Source organism: Dysidea avara, chromosome 7 (genome assembly GCF_963678975.1).
Source record: "Dysidea avara chromosome 7, odDysAvar1.4, whole genome shotgun sequence".
Taxonomy (NCBI): Eukaryota; Metazoa; Porifera; class Demospongiae; order Dictyoceratida; family Dysideidae; genus Dysidea; species Dysidea avara.
Genome location: NC_089278.1, coordinates 22,151,019 through 22,173,978, shown reverse-complemented (window position 1 = coordinate 22,173,978; position 22,960 = coordinate 22,151,019). Strand labels below are relative to the sequence as shown.

Here is a 22,960-nt window from a genome sequence, read left to right as displayed (position 1 = left end):
CTTGTTTGGGGAACTTACCTGAAGTCAGAAACCAGTTTTCCTATAGGATATGCTAGTGACATAAGTTGTCACACAGTAGCCATGTACATTACCTGAGGACAAAGATGAATCATGCGTAGTCATGATGAACTATATGCTCAGGACTTGACCTATTATCCACCTGTGTAAGAAGATGTTTGTATTGATGGGCTGACAGCCTCTCGGTTAGTTTTACAGTAAACCTTTGAGAGAGTTAGTTTATAGCTAATAAAATTTAAGTTCAGGAGATATAGTTATGGAAATTGCACTGACTTGAAGTGTTGAAAACAGACCATCTGCCTACTGAAACTGTGATATATACATGTTGGCCATTCATAAGGTTTACAACAGTTACCATACAATAGCAAGCTGTAGGTGTACTTATTGCATAGAAGTGAATATCAGTGAGGGTCGTGATACCATCTGGCTTTGCAAATTTATCCTCACTATTTCAGCAGAATAAATGACAGTAAAGGTGTGAAGAGTGGACAAAAAAGGTGTGAAGAGTGGACATGTGTATTTTGGCTCATTTGCAAGTTTGGGAAAGGGCCATGAATATAAGACTGTGCACATTAATGGATTTCCCTATAATTATATTGTGAAAACTTTGATGTGCCATAAATAGAACAGATGCCTGACGTTTGAATGAAAACATTTTGAATATTATCAGCAGGTCAGGTAGTAGCTACTATAAATGAGCCAAATGTTTTAGTTTTATTGTCCACAAGTTATAAATTTTTTGAGGAATGATCAGCTCAACGTCATGGTACTACAACTACAGTAAGGTCATGAGGCAAAAGGTATGTTGCTTTCAAATGATTGTGATCTCTATGCACCTCGGCTGGCAGTTATCTAGGTGTAAAGGTGATTCTTGTGATATACAGCTTATGGGAAGGAGACTCGGGTTCTCAAATAATGCACATTTGCATTGACTAATGATTAAATATAAATTAGCTATATCGAATCAGATAATAACAACAGAATTGTCACCCACTTGTCAGTTTTAAACGGCTATAGCAGGCATCACACACAGAGACACAACACACACGCTTGCATAAAATTTGTCTAGATTATGGTAGCCATGCCACTTTATCTACAGCTATCATCTATATCATAGTCTGTGTTCATTGTGTACGTATTAACAGCTAACACTGACTTCATTCAGTAACATTGTTGGGAAATTCTTCTATCAATCAATGTCACAGGAAATGTTATTTGTACCTTTTCCTTGATGATTTCTAAACTAGTAGGTGTATATCATTTTATGACACATGTACGTGCAGTACAGAGGGTAAATGTCAATGTGATTCTGCATATAAACAAACGGACTATTCAACAGTCATATCAGCCATTTCATGTGTTAAAAATACCATTCGGTGATGCATGATTAACCATTAAAACACGAGAAAATGGTTTATTGGAAAGATTTGACAAATGTTAGTATCAGCAATTATTAGCAAATGTGTTAGCCAATTCAGATTAATACATTTATGAAATTTAGCCAAAATTGACTGCTACAGTATTTCATAAATATCAGATTAATCAGTAATTAAATCTCCAGTATCAGTGCATCATTAGCTACTAAGTTAATTTATAGAGTCTTCCAAATGATTTGTTAGATTGAGTACACTAATGGATGGATCACTTGTGTGCTGCACAGATCCTACTTGAATACTTCATTCTAAATATGTATGCCATTTATGAAAGTTCATGAACTTTAACCAGACCATTATTGGTAGTGCTGGAACTTTCACAGAAATATACCTAAATAATACAAAATACAGTTTACTTAAAGTGCATTTTGTACAGTAAATAGATGTATATACAATACATGACCAACCAGAAGCCAATAAATGATCTATTATATCACATTAGGTAAGGAAGTAGCTACAAGATCACAGGAAGTGAGATTTAGTATAAAACAGGTTGCAGATAGCTGGTTATCATGAGAAAAATCAGTTTAAAGAGAATTATATAAAGAAGTAGATAACTACAAAGAAATCAAAAGAATCATGGAATACAAAGTGGAAAAGTTTCAACTCAGTCCTTCCTTCACTGCTTCAACACTGTCAGAAGATGGTGCCACCTGGCCTTCTTATAAACACAACAAGTCCGCTATTACGTTGAACAAAAATTCAAGTCAGTTGGAACTACTCAACAAGGACAGCAAACTACAAAATGATAAGGTATCATTAGACCTCTCTCCTGATGGAGGTCAACTTAGCATCACCATTAATGGAACAACACTCAATGTCACTAAAAACTCTTGTGACATTACTATTGGAAATTTCTCCATAAAACTCAACAGCCACCTTAACAGGACACCATACCCATTGAGTGTAATACAACCATCCACAGTGGCTGCAGTCAGTCTATCACTTGGTAATCCACTTCACATCATATCAACAGGAGACTCTCCATATGTCACAGCTGCTCTATCACTTAGTAAGTTAACCATTAAGATAACTCATATTAATCTACTGTAACTTTTCCACAGTTGAAGGAGTGCTAAATGAAGATGCATATCTTGTTGCATGGAGTTCTAACAGTCAAGGGGACCAGTTCTTTAACGCAGATCAAAACAATTTTTACCTTGCTGTTGATGCAGACAATAACATTGTAGCATTACCAGGGGATGTGTCTGATGAGGTGTGCACATATTGTTACTATTAATATACTTAGTTGCTATATTTATTATTCTATATATAGGGATACATATATAGATTCAAGCAAGAGGATATTGATGGTGTACAAGATTTACGGTACTACAGTACAGCTCAAAGGTAACGTCGCGGGTACACGCACGACGAGAGCAAGAGGAGCTCGAGTAACTCGCGTCCACACTGCAAGGCTATCGTGATGCTCTATGACAACTACTTTCACTCGAGAGTGTGACTAGGGTACTCGCGAGACGACAAAACAGGTCTCGCCGGACAGTGACCAGACGCTAGGCTCACTCAGTACTGATAGCTGCACCGTACTGAGTACACAGGAACGGCCAGTCACAAGCTACTGTACACCCCCGTCAAGCTTTTATATTTGTACAGCACTCTGATAGGGCTCGATCGGTTACGCGGCTTTTAAAAGTCATTCGAGTGCTGAGTATTTTTAGCTACACAGTAAACTTATGCTTTTGCTTTCAGACTACTTTCAGACAGACACAAAATAACACTGAAATTGAATTAAAAGTGTCTATTTAGTACATGTAGTTAGCTATACCTTTTAGCTCGTTTTAGTGGCTACGCACTACCCGGCGGTTGTACAACTGGCTCTGTAGCAAGGCGGCATACCTGCTGCGACAAAGCATGACATCACTCAGCTGCGTATTTTCGTCCACATCAGCTCAGTTAAGCCTTCTGATCGAAGGGTTGAAGCGAAAAAGCGACTCCACAGGTCCCTATGGCTAGAGAATAACATTCACAAAAAAAGATTTTGCGAGGTGAGACACGTCACTGTCTTGAGATTAACATAAATCTTTTTCCAGGCGCTTAATGAAATAACAAGTGTCAGCGGATATCATACTTTAGCTTGGTCAATCTGTTCAGTTTATTAACCCACAAACACTGGCCTACCTTAACAAATATCACTGAGTCTCCATCCTATGTGATATATTCTGTACAACCAGGCTGTATAAACATTGCATGTTTGCAGTTTCTTCAAAGCAGTTGGAGATATCCCCATTAGTAAACGATCATGTACTCATACTATTGATTCAAGTAATCCATACAGCTGTAGGCGGGGAGAATAGCGGCAGTTATTTCCATAGAACAGTACCAAAAGTTTTGGACTCCTGACAGTATAACAATTAAATGCCCTATAGTATCTCAAGCTATTATGTGCATGAGTCATTGGGTAGCCACCACCTCGAGACATTCTTTTCAATGGTCCCATTTCCAAAGGGTACACATACTCTTGTATCTGCTATACTGTAGTGTGCACAGGGCGTGTTAGTTTGGATTTTTGCCTGCAGTAAATCAAGTTGAAGCCCATGCACAGTACATAAATTAAGCCTGGTGATGGAATCAATAAAATTTAATATAACATTATAATAATTAACTCTCATACCACTCTAAACCTTTTACAGCCCAAGGGATTATAATAACCAATTTCAAAATTGTGCAGTACCAGGGGGTAGGACAAGGTAATGTGGACATGTAATGATATTGTGCAAGTACTGAAAATATTTCGCATGAGCTGAATAGCCTCTGTACAGAGGAAGAGTGTGACGATTATTTCTTAGTTTATTGCTTACAATGGTGTGATTCAAAACACTTCTGTTGTGGAGTAATTCAACTTGCAGTGAAGATATGTTGCCATCATGACTTCCATGTCAACAGTAGCAGTGGTAGTGTATGATTGTTTACTTTCAACAGATATAGGACTGTTTAATGAATTTTACTAGTGCTTTTAGCTTCATAGTGCACATGGTCTTGTCCTAAGCCTGTAAACTAGCACCTATAATATATACATGTTTTATAGTTGGCATATTTTATATTACTAAATATTACTTCTGTAGGCTGCTGACTGCTGAGTTGTCTTCAGAGAGGTACATGTTTATATTTGATATACTGTACCTATACTACTTAATGGATGCAAGTTCAAAGGTAAAATTTCAACCACTAGGAACCTATGACATTCTGAATAGAGAATACTTACGCATTTCTGATAATACTTGTATGATAAGACTGTTTTCCAAGACATGTAGTTTTCTAAGACATGTAATTTTTATATATCTATTTTACAGGAAAACATTTCTTCAGATCTTCTGCAGGTCTGGACATACTGATCCTGATGAGGTAACTTGCTTGCACTAGCAAGTGTAGCTAGATTATGTCCCAAGTTATTAAAAACTTTATTATCTATATGCATTGCCTTATAGCGACGATTGGTGCTTAAATCAAGAGTATTTTGCCGAAAGAAAAATTCAAGGACCTTAAGAATGTGATTTCATGATGAGCGTACACCAATTGAAATCTGAAGAACTGGAACCATTTTTCCAAGGGAGGAGAACCATACGTGTTGGACAATTCACCGTGTGATGAATGCCATGGTGTACAGTGGGAATGTAAAATATTATAGTGTTACTGCAGATATGAGCTTTACTTGACCAAAGTACATTCCATGTTTTTAAGCTAAGCCACAGTTTTAGAGACACATGGTTTGTAGTATACTGAAGATCGAACAACAAGGAAGTTTTAGATGACTTGGTTTATATAACTAGTAATAATAAGGTTGCTAGGGGGTAGTGCATTGTTATAGTTCAGGGACTAGTGACTGCCCACTAAATTGCATACAACTATACAAATTGTAAGCTATTCTAGAATGATAATGCTCCTGAAATCAGTGTCTGAATGTTGAAATGTATAGGCATCTCAAATTTTTTTTACTAGCCGTAAGATGAGAGATAGCCTGATTTTGATGATGATAATAGTACCATATATCAATTAAATTTGGCGATAAACTAAATTTGGAGAAATTGGCGAATCGTTACTGAATCACCAAATTTAAATTTCGCCAATATTACATTTTTGTACGGGTGACACTCAGCATCACTGCAAGCCATGTTGGCTAAGGTTGAATTTTGTGGTACATGTCGTATCGGTCTAGCACAAGTGTGAAGCTACAAGTAGCTAGCCAGCTAACTAGCGCTGACGTACAGGGCCGGAGTAGCTAATCAATCAGTGTGTGGCTGCTATACGCCAGGAATCAGTGCATGTAGTGACTCACCGGATAAATCGATACTGATTTCAACATTAGGATAGTTCAGCGTGCTTCGATCGTCTTTAACATGTAGCTACAGTATCATCGAGCTTCGTGCACATTTATGTTGCAGTAAACATTTCGTCAAATTAAAATTTCGCCAACTGCAAATTTTTAGCTAATCGCCAAATATTAGTTTCGCCAAATTTAATTGATGTATGGTATCCAGCTCCCATTAACTGTGAAACTTTACTAGTTGATCATCTACCTGCAGGCTGTATTGGTATCGACCCTTTGAGTATCGATACTCACCTAAAATTGTATTGTATTGGTGGTATCACCCATCACTAACACTGGGTCCACCATATAATAAATGCACCATAACAAGAACTCGTGTCAGGTCCAGCACAAATAACAATATTGGGTCCACCACTGAACTTAATGTTCACCATGTTGGTCACAAAATGTATAAAATGCTAGCCACAAGAAAACATAAAATATCACTGGGGCCATGACAACATGGGTATGTTAACATCCCTGCACATGTATATGCACAATTAGCCTTTCACATACACAAAAAAAAATTTTTAAATATTTATTTCAGGAAGAACAAATGAATTGTAATAATGTTCAGTAAAATACATCATTGTAAATATGCAAGGCAACACAATGTCTACCCATGCAGTAAGCATTACAATAATGAAAAGAAAAAAAAGACAAGCTTTATTTTGTAAAATTGAATAGTTTATTTGGGAGGTGTTAATAATGAACAAACAATTCTAAAACTCAAATCTATTTAATACTCTCCACATAGTTACCTAATTTTCCAAATGGCAAAATGTCCCTGTACCCTTCAAAAATATACAAGCATGCAGGCTACAACTTACTATAAGACAATTTCTTCATATAATTGTTCATAGCACTCTCCTGTTGTTCATGTTCAAACCACTTCTTAAAATTCTACCACTGCGGGACTGTCCTTCAATAACACAATTTCGCCAAAACTGACGTATACGATTTTTAGCATGCGCAGCATCCACTTTAATCTGCACAATCTCAGCCTCTTTTTCTACAAGTTTAGTCTTTAATTGTGAGCTCTGATCACGATAGTGCCGAGCTATTCCCTTTGCTTTTTCTTGCTGTGATTGCAACTCTATCATCCTGGCCTTAAGATGAATTTCATCCATCAAATTAATGTAATGAGGGAGGTGTATTTCTGATTCATCTGGTGGAGGAAGCAAAGCTTCTGAGTCAATGAACTCTCCATATAAATCACTTCTCTCATTCCTCGCCTGCATTTCATCCACAGCTTGGTTAGAAGTACATACTATTCTCTTTAAATCTTTCTTTTTCCGTCTATACCTCTTTCTTTTTCTCCTAATTGAGTCAATTCCCTTTGGTGTTCTTGCCTAAAAAGGGCAAGTAATAAGGTTAAAAGATATTAGCTATGCATGTACTGTAATATAGTTAATTAAAGGTCACCAGTGTACAACACAACACAATGTACAACACAACACAATGTACATCTACAAGACCTGAGAAAGGTCACAGCACCAGTATACAACACAACACAATGTACACCTACAACACCTAGACAGGTTGCCAGTATACAACACAACACAATGTACACCTACAAGACCCGAGACAGGTCGCCGGTATACAATACAACACAACACAATGTACACCTACAAGACCCGAGACAGGTCACCGGTAAACAACACAACACAATGTATACCTACAAGACCTAGACAGGTTGCCAGTATACAACACAACACAATGTACACCTACACAACACAATGTACACCTACAAGACCCGAGACAGGTCGCCGGTATACAACACATCACAATGTACACCTACAAGACCCGAGACAGGTCGCCGGTATACAACACAACACAATGTACACCTACAAGACCCGAGACAGGTAGCCGGTATACAACACAACACAATGTATACCTACAAGACCTAGACAGGTTGCCAGTATACAACACAACACAATGTACACCTACACATCACAATGTACACCTACAAGACCCGAGACAGGTCGCCGGTATACAACACATCACAATGTACACCTACAAGACCCAAGACAGGTCACCGGTAAACAACACAACACAATGTATACCTACAAGACCTAGACAGGTTGCCAGTATACAACACAACACAATGTACACCTACACAACACAATGTACACCTACACAACACAATGTACACCTACAAGACCCAAGACAGGTCGCCGGTATACAACACATCACAATGTACACCTACAAGACCCGAGACAGGTCGCCGGCATACAACTCATCACAATGTACACCTACAAGACCCGAGACAGGTCGCCGGTATACAACACATCACAATGTACACCTACAAGACCCAAGACAGGTCACCGGTAAACAACACAACACAATGTATACCTACAAGACCTAGACAGGTTGCCAGTATACAACACAACACAATGTACACCTACACAACACAATGTACACCTACACAACACAATGTACACCTACAAGACCCAAGACAGGTCGCCGGTATACAACACATCACAATGTACACCTACAAGACCCGAGACAGGTCGCCGGCATACAACTCATCACAATGTACACCTACAAGACCCAAGACAGGTCGCCGGTATACAACACATCACACCTACAAGACCCGAGACAGGTCGCCGGTATACAACACAACACAATGTATACCTACAAGACCTAGACAGGTTGCCAGTATACAACACAACACAATGTACACCTACACATCACAATGTACACCTACAAGACCCGAGACAGGTCGCCAGTATACAACACAGCAGGTTGCCGGTATACAACACAACACAATGTGCAGCTACAAGATACGAAACATAAAATACACTGTACACCTACAAGACCTGAAGTAAGAGATTATTTACTGAATAAATACACTTAAGGACATCTGTGCAAATCCTCCACTGCCCAACTGGTAAACTTGATTCTTCTCCAGAATCATTAATGCTATTAAGTGACAACGACAAACAGTCATTTGGGACATTATCGAGAGTAATAAATGCAAGAATGTTTGCTGATGACACAAAAATCCATTCTGTTATCCAGAGCTTTGACATACTTTTGATGTACCATCTTTCTTCGGCAATAGTGTGCATTGATCTTCTTCCTGGGTTTCCTCAAACATCACAAAGAGCAGCAGATGATCCGAACACGCCACTTAACAGGTGTGCTTTAATTAGTACCTTTTTTTTCTGAGGCGCACATTGTGCACTGATACCTGGCGTATTAATCACAAATAGACGCCCCCTATGCGCTCGAGTCTATGCTAATATTTTCGCATTATTATATTGAGCCTCGCATTCAGCACCATGGGACGATTGTCTGTACCCACGAGGAGTCGAGTTGTAACTCTGTTCGATGCTGGAATGAAGATACCCCTCATTCATGAAAGACTGAGAGAGGAAGGAATAAAAGTCAATATTCGGTAAGAAGCAGCATAGCTACACACTGCTGAATAAAGTTCTTCTATCATTTGTACCTCCAGTACGGGCTGAACAAAGAATTTTACAAACATACCTTCAAATGTGTGGCATCTGCCGCTATATTTTCAGTTTGTCCTATTTAAAGGCCACTCCTCATGGTTTCTCTTTACATTAGACCCAAAAATGCATTTACAGCTCACTTTACGGCAGCTTTCTAATACTTTGCCAACCGCAATAAATTTATTTTGGTGAAATGTAAACTTTGGTAATTTTACATGCCCTTTTTGTGGCTATACAGTTGCTTTTTCACAGCAGGGAACACATATTGACATGACTTGGTAATCCAGTTTTTAGTCACCATTTGTCCGTATCTGTGTTGATGTACAGACACTTTCCTACTCCCTCCGAATTGAAAGGTGTGCTCACGTGACCATTAAATAATTGTTAGCTAGAGCCTGCTGAGCGCTAGGTCATAATTGTTGTACAGGGCGCCTACAAGAGGCAAGGATAGAAAGTAATTGTAGCATTGTGTTATTAAATGAACCTGTGGATAATCCGGCTATCGAAATGGTTTTCACGAATCACGCTTTACGGAATACGCTTTACGGATTTAAATTGCAAGTTTTTGTAAAGTGTCTGTACCCAAATTGCAAGCCACTGTTTTACCTTTCGATACAATTCCAACTAATGTAGTGGTCAGACAATGTCATCCATGATTCACTTCCATTTTAGAGCTGACATATTCAGAAAAGTTTTAAATGAAACCTCAAACATAATGTTCAGTGCCATTGATTTAATCTTCGTTAATGTGGCCACCTCGTTAATAAGGCCAGTGGCCACTTTCTACAGGACCAAACTGGTGAAACTAATGTAAAATTCTCTCCATAAAGTGGCCATTGACTGAGCCCGGCAGGTATTAAACTGGAAGCCGAGATGACAAACAATTTATTTTCACATGTTGGATGTTAGTAAGCTTTCTTTATAGCTATACATCTGCTTTTTATGACATAGTTTACCACAAGTGACTGTTCTATTAGAGTATCTCGACCTTTTATGTAAATTTCGTACTCGATATCCAATTTAGCTATCTAAGCTCAGTTTCTGGCATTATAATGCTTTAAGCAGCTTATTACTCCACCTACTGCCATTACTACTAGGGAATATTCCTGTGTACTGGACGTTTCAGCACTAGCCAGCTATATACGTAATAGTGCACTATAGCCTCGACTGTAGCCATTATGACAGTAAGTGTATATCATGTACTACTAAGTCACAGCGCCGGCCTTACCGATTGTGGTTCCCTAGGCAAAGCAATCTGGGTGGGCCCCCAGAGGAAGTGCATGGTATCGACCACTGTCACCCACGCCTGGAAAAAATACAGATTAGCCCACTCGCAGAGGAGATCATTAGCTACTCTGTAAACCTACGTACATTTCTTGTCCAAATTATCAAAGGTAGCTTTCGAAGACTGCAGACTTTCATACTTAGGCTCACACTACTGACACGTAATACTAAGTACTATCATGAGCTAGCTGATGTTGAAGTCACGTGATCCATGCTGCTAGCATTGCGAATGGCCTCTGAATTACCAAGACAAGTTGTGTATATACAGTAAGTGAGTGTTATGCATTGAATTTGTATATTGGGAGCTGGGGCCCCTGGTTTCAGAGTTTTGGGGCCCCCTTTTACTCGGGGCCCTAGGCGGCTGCCTACTCTGCCTACCCTTAAGGCCGGCTCTGCTAAGTCATGATCCATAGAGTATTATACTATTTACCTGTTTGAATGCATTAATACCCTCAACTACGTTATGGCTGAAACATTCAAACATTAGCTATAGGTGTTAATTCGTTGAAAACCCTTAATAATAAGGCCAGTTGCTTCTGTGGCTGCAATAATGAGGTTTTCAGTAATAGGGACACTTATCTTGGGTCCCATAGGTGGCCCCATTAATGAGGTTTCACTGTATTGTGGCTTTGTCAATACCTCGGTATGACTGAACATGTGTGTATGCACGTATTTACCAACTTCCAATACAAGAGAAGAAATATGTAACACTCTACTACTGAGTCACAGTTGATTCCTATTATTGTGGCAGTGTGTGCCCTTTGTGTGAGAGGTAGGGGTGGGTGCTACCTGGCCTGCAGTTGTTAAGGATTTCTTTTCAGTGGCTATATAAATGTGACGGGTATACAAAAACAGGGCATGCGGGCACAAACTGCACCCTGTCAAACAACAGGTCACATCTCAAATATTTACATTGTACACTCTGTATTTTATATAAAGGTTAAATTAGGCCCAAAATTGCATGATGCATTACAGTTATGAGTCATGAACGTTTGAAAAGGTAAGCAAATTTTGTGCCCACATGCCCTGTCTGGTCACAAATTGTGACAGTATATTGATTTCTTTTTGTACTTCTGTATCGTACTGGGAGTTATAGATGATTGGTACATAATGTGCAGGTCTCTTCAACGCTTGATAGCAAAATATCTAACTACTGGAACTGTTAAGGATTTACACCGAAATCATAGATCCAGCAGATTGACACCTGAGCAAGAGAAGTTTATTGATGATGAAATGGCTGATAATGATGAACTGACAGCATACCAACTAAAGAAAAAACTGACTGCGAAGTGGCCAGAGTTGAGAGATATTAGTGTTTCTACAATAAAACGGTACAGGAAGCGATTGGGATGGGTTGCTACAAAGCCAAGGTACTGCCAGCAAATTAGAGAGGCGAACAAAGCTAAAAGGTTGGAGTGGTGCTGGAAGTGCATCAGGGATAATGATTATTTTGAGAACGTGATTTTCAGTGATGAATGTTCAGTAGCTTTAGACAAGCATGGAAAACTTGCATTTAGACGACTAGGCCAGCCAAGGAAGTTGAAGCCTAAACCTAAGCATCCAGCCAAAATACATGTCTGGGCAGCCATTTCATCCAGAGGTGCATCACAAGTGGTTCTTTTTTCCGGAATTATGAATGCCCATAGATACTGTAAAATTTTGGAATCTGGCTTACTCCCCTTAATCAATGAAAAATTTGGGAGGCGTCATAGATTCCAACAGGACAATGACCCTAAACATACCAGTGGCTTTACTAAAGAGTTTTTTGCAAAAATGAAGATCAACTGGTGGAAGACCCCTGCTGAAAGCCCAGACTTAAACCCAATAGAAAATGTCTGGGGATCGATGAAGCAGTTTTTAAGAAAAGAGTATAAACCTCAGAATTTAGATGATTTGAAGAACGGAATTCGTACATTCTGGAGGAAGATGACATCCCAAGTTTGCAGTGACTACATTGCACACATCCAGAAAGTGATGGTAAAAGTCATTGAGGTTAATGGGGAGCCATCAGGTTATTGACATGGTCAACAGGCAGAAAATGACACCTAATCGTACTATATCAAAATGCTATTATGAAATGCCAAATCAATCATGATTGTAATTAACACAGTAAATTAAATCCTAAATAAATTACAGTAAATGAAATGCTACATCAATCACATGTATGCTACATACATCATGACAAGCACAGTAATCAATTGTCAAATCAAATGCTATTATGTCTCTAAAGGTGTGGTTTCATTTTTTTGGCCTATTTAAGCGCCTGCATGCTTCGTCAATAGCAATATGGCACTTTCTCCAGCTTAGTTCTTCACTTGATTCGTTGTCTTTATCAAATGGGATGTACTCGAAGGCCCACTTTTTCACTAATTCAATCTTCTTCGGATCTAGCTTATCTTTTTTGTGTCCATTCATGTTTGAAGTTGCCATTACTTCTTCACCAATAAGATCTCTAACCAAATTCACACAAAAATTACCCCTGGAGGAACTCCGGGCTTTAATCATTTTTAAGTGCCGCGGAGTAAACTTGAGTTCTGTATCATCATAATGATTATTGTCAAGCTGCTGGTACCCAGCTGATGATGAAGTGGAAAGATGGGCTGATGAATCAGACGGAGTAGTATAGAATTGGGGTGGCTGCTGATAATGCAGTGGTTGGCAATAGCCTGTGTGATATGGTGGTTCATGGTACGATTGGTAGTATGTTGGTGCTGGTTGTGGTGGTAGTTGAAAGTAATCTGGCATACGAGTATCTGGTGGCATACGAGTATCTGGTGGCATACGAGTATCTGGTGGCATACGAGTATCTGGTGGCATACGAGTATCTGGTGGCATACGAGTATCTGGTGGCATACGAGTATCTGGTGGCATACGAGTATCTGGTGGCATACGAGTATCTGGTGGCATACGAGTATCTGGTGGCATACGAGTATCTGGTGGCATACGAGTATCTGGTGGCATACGAGTATCTGGTGGCATATGAGTACCTGGTGGCATACGAGTATCTGGCATGTGGGTAATACTCAATCGTTTTGGTGTTGACATTTCTGGACGAGAGGGCTTTATGTAAGGGTCTCTTCTAGGTGTTGTCTCATAGTCAACCTCAGACCTGGGTGATAGGTGATAGGGCGTCATCTCAGACCTAGGTGTTATCTGAAAGGGCGTTAACTCAGACCTTGGCGTAAATGGCAACCCTGATGATGGCGTTGTTGGAAAGGGTGTCATCTTGTGGTCTGCTTTGCATGTTGCTTGAAGGACAGTTTCAGTGGATGTAGTACTGCCTATAATTCTGTCCTTAATCTGCAGTTCGATTTTGTTTACAGTGGAGTTAATGGAGGAAAGAGATGTCCTGATCTGCAAAGAAACAAGAGCATTTATAGCTGAAACAGTTTCTATAGCAAATAAATACAATTTACGTCTTGGCAAATGTATAAACATACACATCATTATTTTGTTCGATGACAAACCATAACATAAACTTTTTCAAAGACAGTAAATCTGCAAAGAAGATTTGATATACTGCATTTGGTGAAAACAAGTTGATGTTATGCATATTCAAAACTTGCAGCACTTAGCTTATATTATTTTGGAATTTATAACAATGTATGGAATAAAAAAAATTGTCTAGGTGATTATTACATAATTTCTTGTTTGTACCAACTAATGAAATAACTTTACTGGGCAACAAAAAATTAAAATTTAACAGTCAGTACAGGTATGGCATTTATCAAACAGTACAGTAGTACTCTATATGTGACTGAATTTTGGAAAATCACCCATATGGGAGTGTGTGAAATAATCAAATTTTGATATTCAGTGAGATACTATTAAGACGACGGTACAATTTAAAAAAACATTTCAAGAATTTTCTTGTAATTTAAGGCACTGAGAATAGCTTACAATCATCAACAAGTAGATATACACGTACTTGATCAATATATATTTAGGATGTCAAAAGCGCCCATATGGTTGATTTCTAAATTCGGTCAAATAATAGGAATCATGGCATTTTGCACATTTTCACAAAAAATATTGACCAGAAACCGCCTCACAATATTTTCCATGCACAAGTTTTGGAGATTTGCTAGTAGAACAACCTCAAGCATCACAAATCTCACTTTCGATCATTGGTTTGCAACAGCATATTCAGGCTGATAGCTTGCAGTGGGCAATCAATCACCCAGGCCAACATGTGGTTAACCACTCGATTCATTATAGGCATGCCTAAAAGAATTCGAGTATGGGAGGTACAATCTAACGTTGTATGCATATTTATTATGATGAATGGAGAAGTCCAGAAATATCATGGAAAATTCTGTTTAGTGTCCATCTGTTTCTAGTGTTCAAAGCAGTTTTCGTCCTCTATTAACCTACAGTATGGATGGACTGACATATATGGGTAAGCTTCCTTGTAGAAACATTGTTTTGTGCTACGTGTAATGTGGGTGTGTCCATATTTGAAACTGTACCTGTTCTTCGTAATACTGTGGTGCCACTGAAAGCATGCACAACTTGTTTCCATCATATAAATCCACACAATCTGCTTCTTCCGACACACGTGTTCTTACATTGCTGTGTCGTCATAGAAACTGGCTACCGCTAACCCGGCTCGGCATTAGCTCTTTGCAACGACTGGATTAATTGCAGATGGGCTTCTCCTACTATACTTCGTTTACTACTCAGTGTAACATGCAACATGCGTCTGGATAAAAGAAATGAAATCCTACACCCTTTCCTTTGATGAGGTGGGTCCTAATTAGTCATATCAGTTTTAGCTATCAACCTGAAATTATCAACTTTTACACTTGTATACATAAACATACAGCCTTGTATTACCAGAGAACCATTTTAAAAACTACAAAAGACAGCTTTCAAATATTGTGAAGGTCATTGAACAAGACACATACAGTACCTGAGAGTATTGTTCATATATCTCCTCATGAAAATCCTGTAAGATACACAATGTACGTAATGTATGCATGTACATATATGGTGGTGCCAACAAAATTATAAACTATATTTTCTTTAGTTGCTATACTGTATAACAGGAATGATCAGTGGAAGAAAATATTTGTGAATGATCTACTGTTTCCTCATTCACAAGAAAATGTTCGCAATTTATTGCATTCCATGAAAAAAAGTTTTTAATTGTAGGAAAAAATTTGCAAGAAAACATTTGCGAATGCATCAAAATTGTACAATTCGCACATCTTTTCCACAGATCATTCCTGTTATACGGTATATCCGCTATTGAGTTACAATTATCCAAAGGCATCAATCACTTAGTCAGTAAAATTCCACAATAGAATCTTTTTAAAAAAAATGCAACAACTTATTGGAAGCATTTAAGTTACACTGAAGGCACTTTTGGGCTTGGTTATACTTTACTAATACTGCCAAGGCACTGTGAAGGTAATTTGAGGCTAGTTTCTGGCCAATCCTTTTTTTTTGTGAAAATGTGAAAACCTTCACGATCCCAATATACAGTACTATCGTACTGTATGATAAAAAAAATACAACTTTGAAAAACTTTATATAAGGACCTGAGGTCTTTAGAAGACACTACTATAGAAGGAAAAGTGAAGATAGTGTTTGCGATGTTGACGGACAAGAAAGCACCATCTCTACTATACAGTAAGTGTTATGAGAATATAATATAGCAATTACAAAATCATACCTTCTCCCATAATGGACTTGTCGAGTCATGTGCAGCTTTACTATCACGAGGTGGACTACCAAGTTCCATCGAAAAAGAGCTGTTCTTATCCTACAATATATTTATCATGATGTAATAACAATGATATCAAATATAGTAAGAGGCACACAATAAAGTAATGAATTTAAGCATAAAGAGTGTAAGTCACCAAGATTTTGTAAACCATGGAATTGGCATGACAAGGAATTATGCCTTTGGGGTAATGACGCAAACTATCACAGGGGCAGTAGACCCAGCCATACAAGTGCCGAAACCAAATAAAGCAACAAGCATAATATGTCAACAATTCTTACTTTCTTGCAACTTGCTACAATGACTTGGATTTATTAAGCAGCTGTGCGTATGCATAGACAGGCTATTTAAGGTTACGGTATATATAGTCACGGGTAATCATTCAAATTTTGAATGTCTATCAATACTTTTTAACAAGGCCATACAACCAGTCTAGCAGCTGAAAGTTTTAAAGTAAACATGAAGCTCTTCATATCACACTATTTAATGCTTCAGTGTAGTTTGGGACACTACAAGTTGTTATAGTACCACAAGTAAGCCAGCAATTTAGTAACCCCTCAGGCCCTTAGTAGCACCCTCGCTGCTCTCGAGATGCTACTGCCTCAGGATTACTAAATCGCTTAGTTTCCTTAGCCTTGGTGTCTAACTTAGTTAAAATCAGGTTTTGTAATTGTTTCACCCATGCGATTTAGAATAATATACACTGTAAACAGCCTCAAAGATAAGGCAACAGCACTTAGCACTGGGTAATGTAGCCACTGCTGCCCAGTAATTAGCTAAGCAGGCTTGTTTACTACAACTTCTTGTTAATGATGCAATCATGACAGCCTTACAAGGATGTATCAGCTGCTAATGTGTGGCTAAAGCTGCTGATCTTTTCTGCAGCCAAAAGATGATGTAACTTCTAACTTGCTAATAAAACTGTACAAATGTACTATTACAGTACCATCACTCTGTTTACAATTATTGTGTTAAAATGTCACCAGAAAATTGCCGTTTTAAGCAATAAACGCAACACATTTCAGGGATGCAAAATTAGCATTTGCATAGGCTTGGCAAACTGTCCTAAATTAGTGGTACTACCAAAGCAAGTTGTAAGACTTATCTAGACTTAAGACCACTGTTACACTGTATGTAGGAATATTTTAATGAAGACTACTGAAGAGCATACACTGTACCTTGAGTTTTCTCTGTTTTTTCTTGGCACCATCATTCTTGATCAACTTCTCATTTTCTTTGCCCTTTTTTGTTTTTGCTTTTCCCTCTTTCAGCTTCTAAAATAAAAGATGGTAACTGGTACAGTGCAAAACATGACGCATTGATGTTCGCAAAAAAATAATAAAAAAAATTAAGAGTTTATAGTAAAAGTGCTGAAGGTCTATAGGACACCTATAAAGATGCAACTGTATAGTAAAAAACTTCGGCAGTAAAAAGTTTGATGAAAACTCTTTATTTCTGAATCGGCAAAAAAAAAAAACTTCGGCAAATGGGGCTTCACCAGAAATTAATGTATGTATCTATCACGTACTGCACCAACATTGCTACATGCAAGTAGAAGTGATTGGATAACTTGACAATTAAGTGGATGGCAGCCGTTTTCCTCACAGTAAGAGATGACGACTCATGATGAAATGGCTACAACACCCCTTAATCACTTGCACATAGCAATGTTGCAGTGGGCGCTAAATGGAGCTGTCGAGCAAATGTTTTCTAGCATGTCTATAGCAGAAGCGAACTAATTCTAGCACAATTCTATATTGTGTGAAAGTTGGAAACAGTGCACAATCTGTTTAAAACGATTTTTAACTTGGCGCATGCCTCCTATTGGTTCCGTTCCGTTCCATTCCGGCTTTCATCAGTACCATGTTCAGCTATTTCCACCACGTTACATAGCGTGCAAGCAAAAAATAGTGTGAGGTGCCTCTGCCAGACAGTATGGACATACAGATGATTCACTAGGAAGCCACATCAATACAATACCGTCAATCAACACCTCATCCTGCCAGTAAAAAGAAATGGGACGCAACAGACTCGAAGGAGAACAAAGGTAAGTCCATAATGCATTGTATGTACTGCAATATACTAAGGGCTAAAGCAATGTTTAGCAGTGAAGAAAATCAAGCCTGTAGTATTAGCCATTGTTGGGTTACATTTGTCTGAAGATTTCAGTTAGTAGCAGTAGTTGGTTAGTCATTCAGTCGTAGAAACTTCTGTTAAATAAATCTTTTTTGACTTCATAACCTACGAAGCATTTTTGGCTGCTCTGAAGACAGTTTTGGGCTTGATTCCATCTACGATCCCTAACATACAGTACTGCTGTACAGTGTGAATGGTATCAAAATTTTAGCACTGAGTCATCGCATCTCCTACTGACAAGTTCCTAGGTAGGAGTATAGTATGTGTACATACCTTCGATTGCTTGCTCTTTCCTGACTGGCACTGCTTCCTTTTCACACTTCCTGGTCCACTACTTGTCTCTTCGTCAAGATTCTATAATACGATGTAAAAATGTATAGCATTCTTTAACAATATAGCCAGGATAATTGTAAATGAAATTAGTATGAAATGTAACTGTGTCTTCATAAACATTCAGCAGGTGCATGCCCACAGCCAGCCAAAGGCCAGCTAAATTCGTGCTAGTTAGAAATACAGGTGAAATGAGTTGGTGCTGACACTGTGAAAGCCTTTCCAAATACGTAGGCTTTGTGTTTGTCAAACAGTCAATAAACAATGTAGTTGGCTTCCTAAGCTATCGGGAATGACAAATTTGTTCAAGTTAGAAGAGGGTGCCCCTTCAGTATGGGGATGAAAAGTAAGAACAGCACTAAAGTTTGGCCTGGAGAATTTAAACCGATATCCTGAGTCTAAACGCCGATACCGATCCGATATACCGATATAATCTAGTGTAGCCATTGGAGGAAACTAAACAGGGAACTGAACATTCTAATTTCATGTCCTAGCTATCTATTATTAGACAGCAGTTCACAGTGCTTACAATCACTGGGGGAGTGTATAAACAGTGGAATAGACTACTGGAATGGTGGAATACTGGAATGGTGGAATGAAATTTTTGAAAGTCCAATATCGGTTTTTACACCAAATTAAGTACAACCCTCCCCCCTTAAAGTAAGCAAATAAGTAGGATTCAGATCTTTAGCTCACCATAGACAAATTTAATATAGTTTCCAATGTAATGTACTTTAAAGTCTATTGTGAACATGCACAATAGCACGACATTGGAATACCAATTAATGACTTAACCCTGTTCCCAAATGGGAAATCAATGATAAAAAGTTAGCTAGCTGATTACTTGTCTCATGCCCAGACCCTCACCATTACGTTGAGTAGGGTCTGGTGACTCACGCTCATTTTTGGGCCTTTCCCTATATTGTTTAGACAATCAAACTTATTATATCACGTTGTAGCTGAATTGGAGTGTCTGATTGGCCAGAAAAGAAAAATGGGAAAATTTCTACAAATGTCACCAGACCATACTGAACACAGTGGGTGGGGTCTGGGTATGAGACTAGCTAATGCATTGTAAAAGTACATGCACTGTATCTTGTAAGCATTTACTAATCCACAATTATGTCACTTGCTACTATTCACAATTACGCCAGAAAATAAATAGTTCTTTGTGGCAGTGCCACATTGCAGAACTATCATTAAGACAACTGTTAAAGAATACGTGTAAGTATGATAGAGTTATAAATTTTAAGTTTGTGGACAAGTAATCACCAGAAGTCTTAGGATTGTAATAAAGCTGTTTCCTGACAATACAGGCAAGATTAAGTTTGTCTATGAAGTGTGCAAAAAGAGCTGGCTTCAAGAGAAATCCTATTTATTAACTCAAGGGAGAGGGACGTACTTATTTGGATGTAAAAAATGTTATTGGACTTTAAAAATTTTCATTCCACCATTCCAGTATTCCACCATTCCAGTATTCCACCATTCCAGTAGTCCATTCCACTGTCCAATCACTGGCATTGCTTGGTTGCCTGTGGTGGTGTGGCCTCAATTAACAACCCAGACAGTAAGGCACCCACAAAATATTTTAATGCATGCTCCCTCCAAGATTAGTCACCATTACTCTGTGTTTTAATAGGTTGAAAAGATGGCTGGTTGTTTTAAGTTGTATTTGTAGTTTGTTCATCCCATGGTTGCTTTTTAAGACTCACCACTATGTTTGCTTGTTGTATGGTTGATAACAATAAGCGTCCGCATGTGCACATAATTCTATGGCTTCTCATAGCGTTGTGCATATTTGCAAGTAAAAAACTACCATTTCCCTAGCCTTGTTTGTTGTACAACAGAGGCTATAATGTAGCTCAATCATGGCAAAGACAATCCAGTTTTATATCGGCATATCGTATCAGTTTTGGTGGCTATATCGGGCCCAACCGATATTGGCAAAAATCTCCATATCGGCCACCGATACGATATCTATCGGTATATCTCTAGTATAGACAAACTATAAAACAGTCAAGAAAGAAGATACTAGTGTATTGGTTATAGTCCAAAATGTTTTTTCTTCTAACATTCCATGCACAGAGATATGAATAAAGTTTATATTTTAACAAGTACAAGAAAAAAAATATGATACGGGATCATAAAAATAAAAGTGATGAAACAGGAAATTACCTATATACTTGTGTGGATCCCTACTGTGGGTGTGCACCTGGTTTTCTGAAATGGATTTCCAAAAGTGTGTGCGTGTGTGTGTTGTTCGTATATTTGTCTTTCTGGACCCACATGAACAAAACTTTGCATGCAAAATTCAGCCTGTATTTTGAAGCTAGGTCACAGAGAGCAGGTATTAAATTCCAAGCAAGTAAGTTTTACTATAAAGCAGTTTGTGTACAATTTACTTGTAATTGCTTCTTTAATATTTGTAACATAGGGTGAATCTGCATCCCTCACACTAAATACCTTGGTCTGAATGTATCACTCAGCACTAACGCAATACTTACCAACTCTTCCTCTTCATCACTTTCTGTAATTTCTTTTTCTTTTTGCTGCATCTCACTTTTACTTCCTAAAGTTATGTACATATTTAGTATTAGTGGAACAGATTGAAGCATACCAATAGCTAAAATAATCGCCTTGTATTTGCCTCCATTACATTTCACAGTCCGTTTCACTCCCACTGTTAGATCCTTGTTGTTCAATACACTGGATTTTGGGACTACTCCGACACAATCCTCCTCTTCGAAATCCACAAGACAATGATCAATGAGACACTGATCAGATCCTACAAATATATCAACAATTTTGCTGACGTGCACAAACAACCGTACAGCAGACATTGTTCGTAGTTGTATACAATGAGAAAACTTGACAAACATGAATATACAAAAACCTTCCAAAATTAAAAAAAAGAAAACAGTTCTGTCACCAGTCAACTTTGCAAGTACTTTGCTAAGTACCTGAGTAAAACTACTTGTATGTACAACAGACATTGTTCGTAGTTGTATACAATGAGAAAAAAAAACAAAATTGTATGAAGGTGCAGTCTACAACTTCTCGCAATTCTTCTAGTGCCTTCCCCAACCACATGTTTTACCAAATACCAACCATTTACATAATTCAGTTTAATGGAGCTAAATTGTTTCCTACCTCCTCTATTCCAAACCCCTGTAGCGCGGCACTTATAATCTCCAATCAGTAGGCGCCAGCGTGGAAAGTGTCTGTGATTAGCTGGTTTTAGCATACAAAAGTTTTGGTGCAAACCCAAGCACATACATACTGATACATACATATTTTCGGAAAGCAATTTCAGCGGGAAACCAGCACTTTCAGCCTTCAAAGCGTTGTGAGTGCGCGCCTTGTTTAAAACTTGTCTTTGTGAATTCATAAACGACAATAGTCCATGCGGCCTGGCTGCTGAAGTTTTAGACCAGCACGTGTACCGCTATCGAAATTGCAAGAAAAATAATCACTACGTACGTACCAAAAACCTAAACAACAACCACAACATACCCATTGCTCCTGCTTCGCCTCTTCTTGACGACTTAGTCACGGTCTCCATTTCGGTACACATGGTCACTCACGTGACAGTGAAGTCTTATTTGATACGCACTCCTAGGGTACAGTCTCCGTATATTCTTCGCGTCGGCTCAGGTAACGTTTCGCGTATAATGGTAAACTGCTTAGTCGTAGATACAGTAGGCTTGACAGTAAGCTAGTGTTGTAAGAACACACCTATACAATAATGAAGCACCACATGCCGCATCAGTTGCGTGGGTACACCGCAGCATAGATTATCAGGGTTGATGCCTAGAGATACTGCCGGGACTCAGGTGCTAGCTGCTACTGACAGTGATACTGAAGAATTTAACCCGATGACACGTACTACAGGTACGTAGCTATGCATAACTATGTAGTTTTCGTGATTTAGTGAAGCGGCATTAAGTGCTGGTTGACCCTCGCGTGACGCTCGCGTGGATGGTGATGACCCACGCGATCAACTGCGGGTATTGTACAGTACATTGCAATAGAATGACTCCGAGACACGACACACATGTTACTCGCGGGTGTTGTACCCGCGACGTTACCTTTGAGCTGTACTGTATGTGGAGTCTGATGGGAAGAAGTACTACATGATGGTTCAACCAAATGGAGACATAACTACTCTACCTGCTGAAGATCTTGTACTTGGCTCAACCACTGACACACAGTGTAGATTCAGACTTGTGGTATAATAGCTGACTTA

The 22,960-nt window shown here is 38.6% G+C and overlaps 2 protein-coding genes and 1 long non-coding RNA gene across 6 annotated transcripts; 2 read left to right on the top strand and 1 right to left on the bottom strand.

The window, feature by feature from the left end:
- The first annotated feature begins 1,955 nt into the window (after positions 1-1,955).
- On the top strand, positions 1,956-2,805 carry LOC136261101 (uncharacterized). The gene is made up of 3 exons (XM_066055071.1): positions 1,956-2,463; positions 2,516-2,667; positions 2,728-2,805. The coding sequence occupies exons 1-3, from the start codon at positions 2,031-2,033 to the stop codon at positions 2,803-2,805; spliced, it is 663 nt and encodes a 220-aa protein (XP_065911143.1). The 5' UTR covers positions 1,956-2,030.
- A 1,071-nt stretch (positions 2,806-3,876) lies between these two features.
- LOC136260112 (uncharacterized) lies at positions 3,877-5,344 on the top strand. The gene is made up of 3 exons (XR_010703421.1): positions 3,877-4,622; positions 4,763-4,814; positions 4,898-5,344. It is a non-coding gene; the product is annotated as an uncharacterized lncRNA (long non-coding RNA).
- A 956-nt stretch (positions 5,345-6,300) lies between these two features.
- LOC136260109 (proteoglycan 4-like) lies at positions 6,301-22,722 on the bottom strand. 4 transcript variants are annotated; one of them, XM_066053736.1, is made up of 8 exons: positions 22,228-22,722; positions 21,332-21,499; positions 21,219-21,283; positions 18,658-18,738; positions 17,427-17,522; positions 16,198-16,287; positions 15,433-15,468; positions 12,576-13,874 (listed from the first exon to the last, which is right to left on the bottom strand). In XM_066053736.1, the coding sequence occupies exons 1-8, from the start codon at positions 22,286-22,288 to the stop codon at positions 12,759-12,761; spliced, it is 1,713 nt and encodes a 570-aa protein (XP_065909808.1). In that variant the 5' UTR covers positions 22,289-22,722; the 3' UTR covers positions 12,576-12,758. The 4 variants fall into 4 exon arrangements, with proteins under 4 accessions (XP_065909809.1, XP_065909807.1, XP_065909808.1 ...); XM_066053737.1 differs by lacking the exons at positions 12,576-13,874; positions 22,228-22,722 and adding an exon at positions 6,301-7,127 and having other exon boundaries at positions 21,332-22,203; XM_066053734.1 differs by lacking the exon at positions 22,228-22,722 and having other exon boundaries at positions 21,332-22,198.
- Between the last annotated feature and the right edge of the window lie 238 nt (positions 22,723-22,960).

Coding starts and splice junctions, on each gene's coding strand:
- LOC136261101 (XM_066055071.1), top strand. CDS start 2,031: ATGGAATACAAAGTGGAAAAGTTTCAACTCAGTCCTTCCTTCACTGCT. Junction 2,464..2,515: donor CACAGCTGCTCTATCACTTA/GTAAGTTAACCA, acceptor ACTTTTCCACAG/TTGAAGGAGTGCTAAATGAA. Junction 2,668..2,727: donor CAGGGGATGTGTCTGATGAG/GTGTGCACATAT, acceptor TTCTATATATAG/GGATACATATATAGATTCAA.
- LOC136260109 (XM_066053734.1), bottom strand. CDS start 21,707: ATGTCTGTTGTACATACAAGTAGTTTTACTCAGGTACTTAGCAAAGTA. Junction 21,284..21,331: donor GGCGATTATTTTAGCTATTG/GTATGCTTCAAT, acceptor ACATAACTTTAG/GAAGTAAAAGTGAGATGCAG. Junction 18,739..21,218: donor GTGATGAAGAGGAAGAGTTG/GTAAGTATTGCG, acceptor ATCGTATTATAG/AATCTTGACGAAGAGACAAG.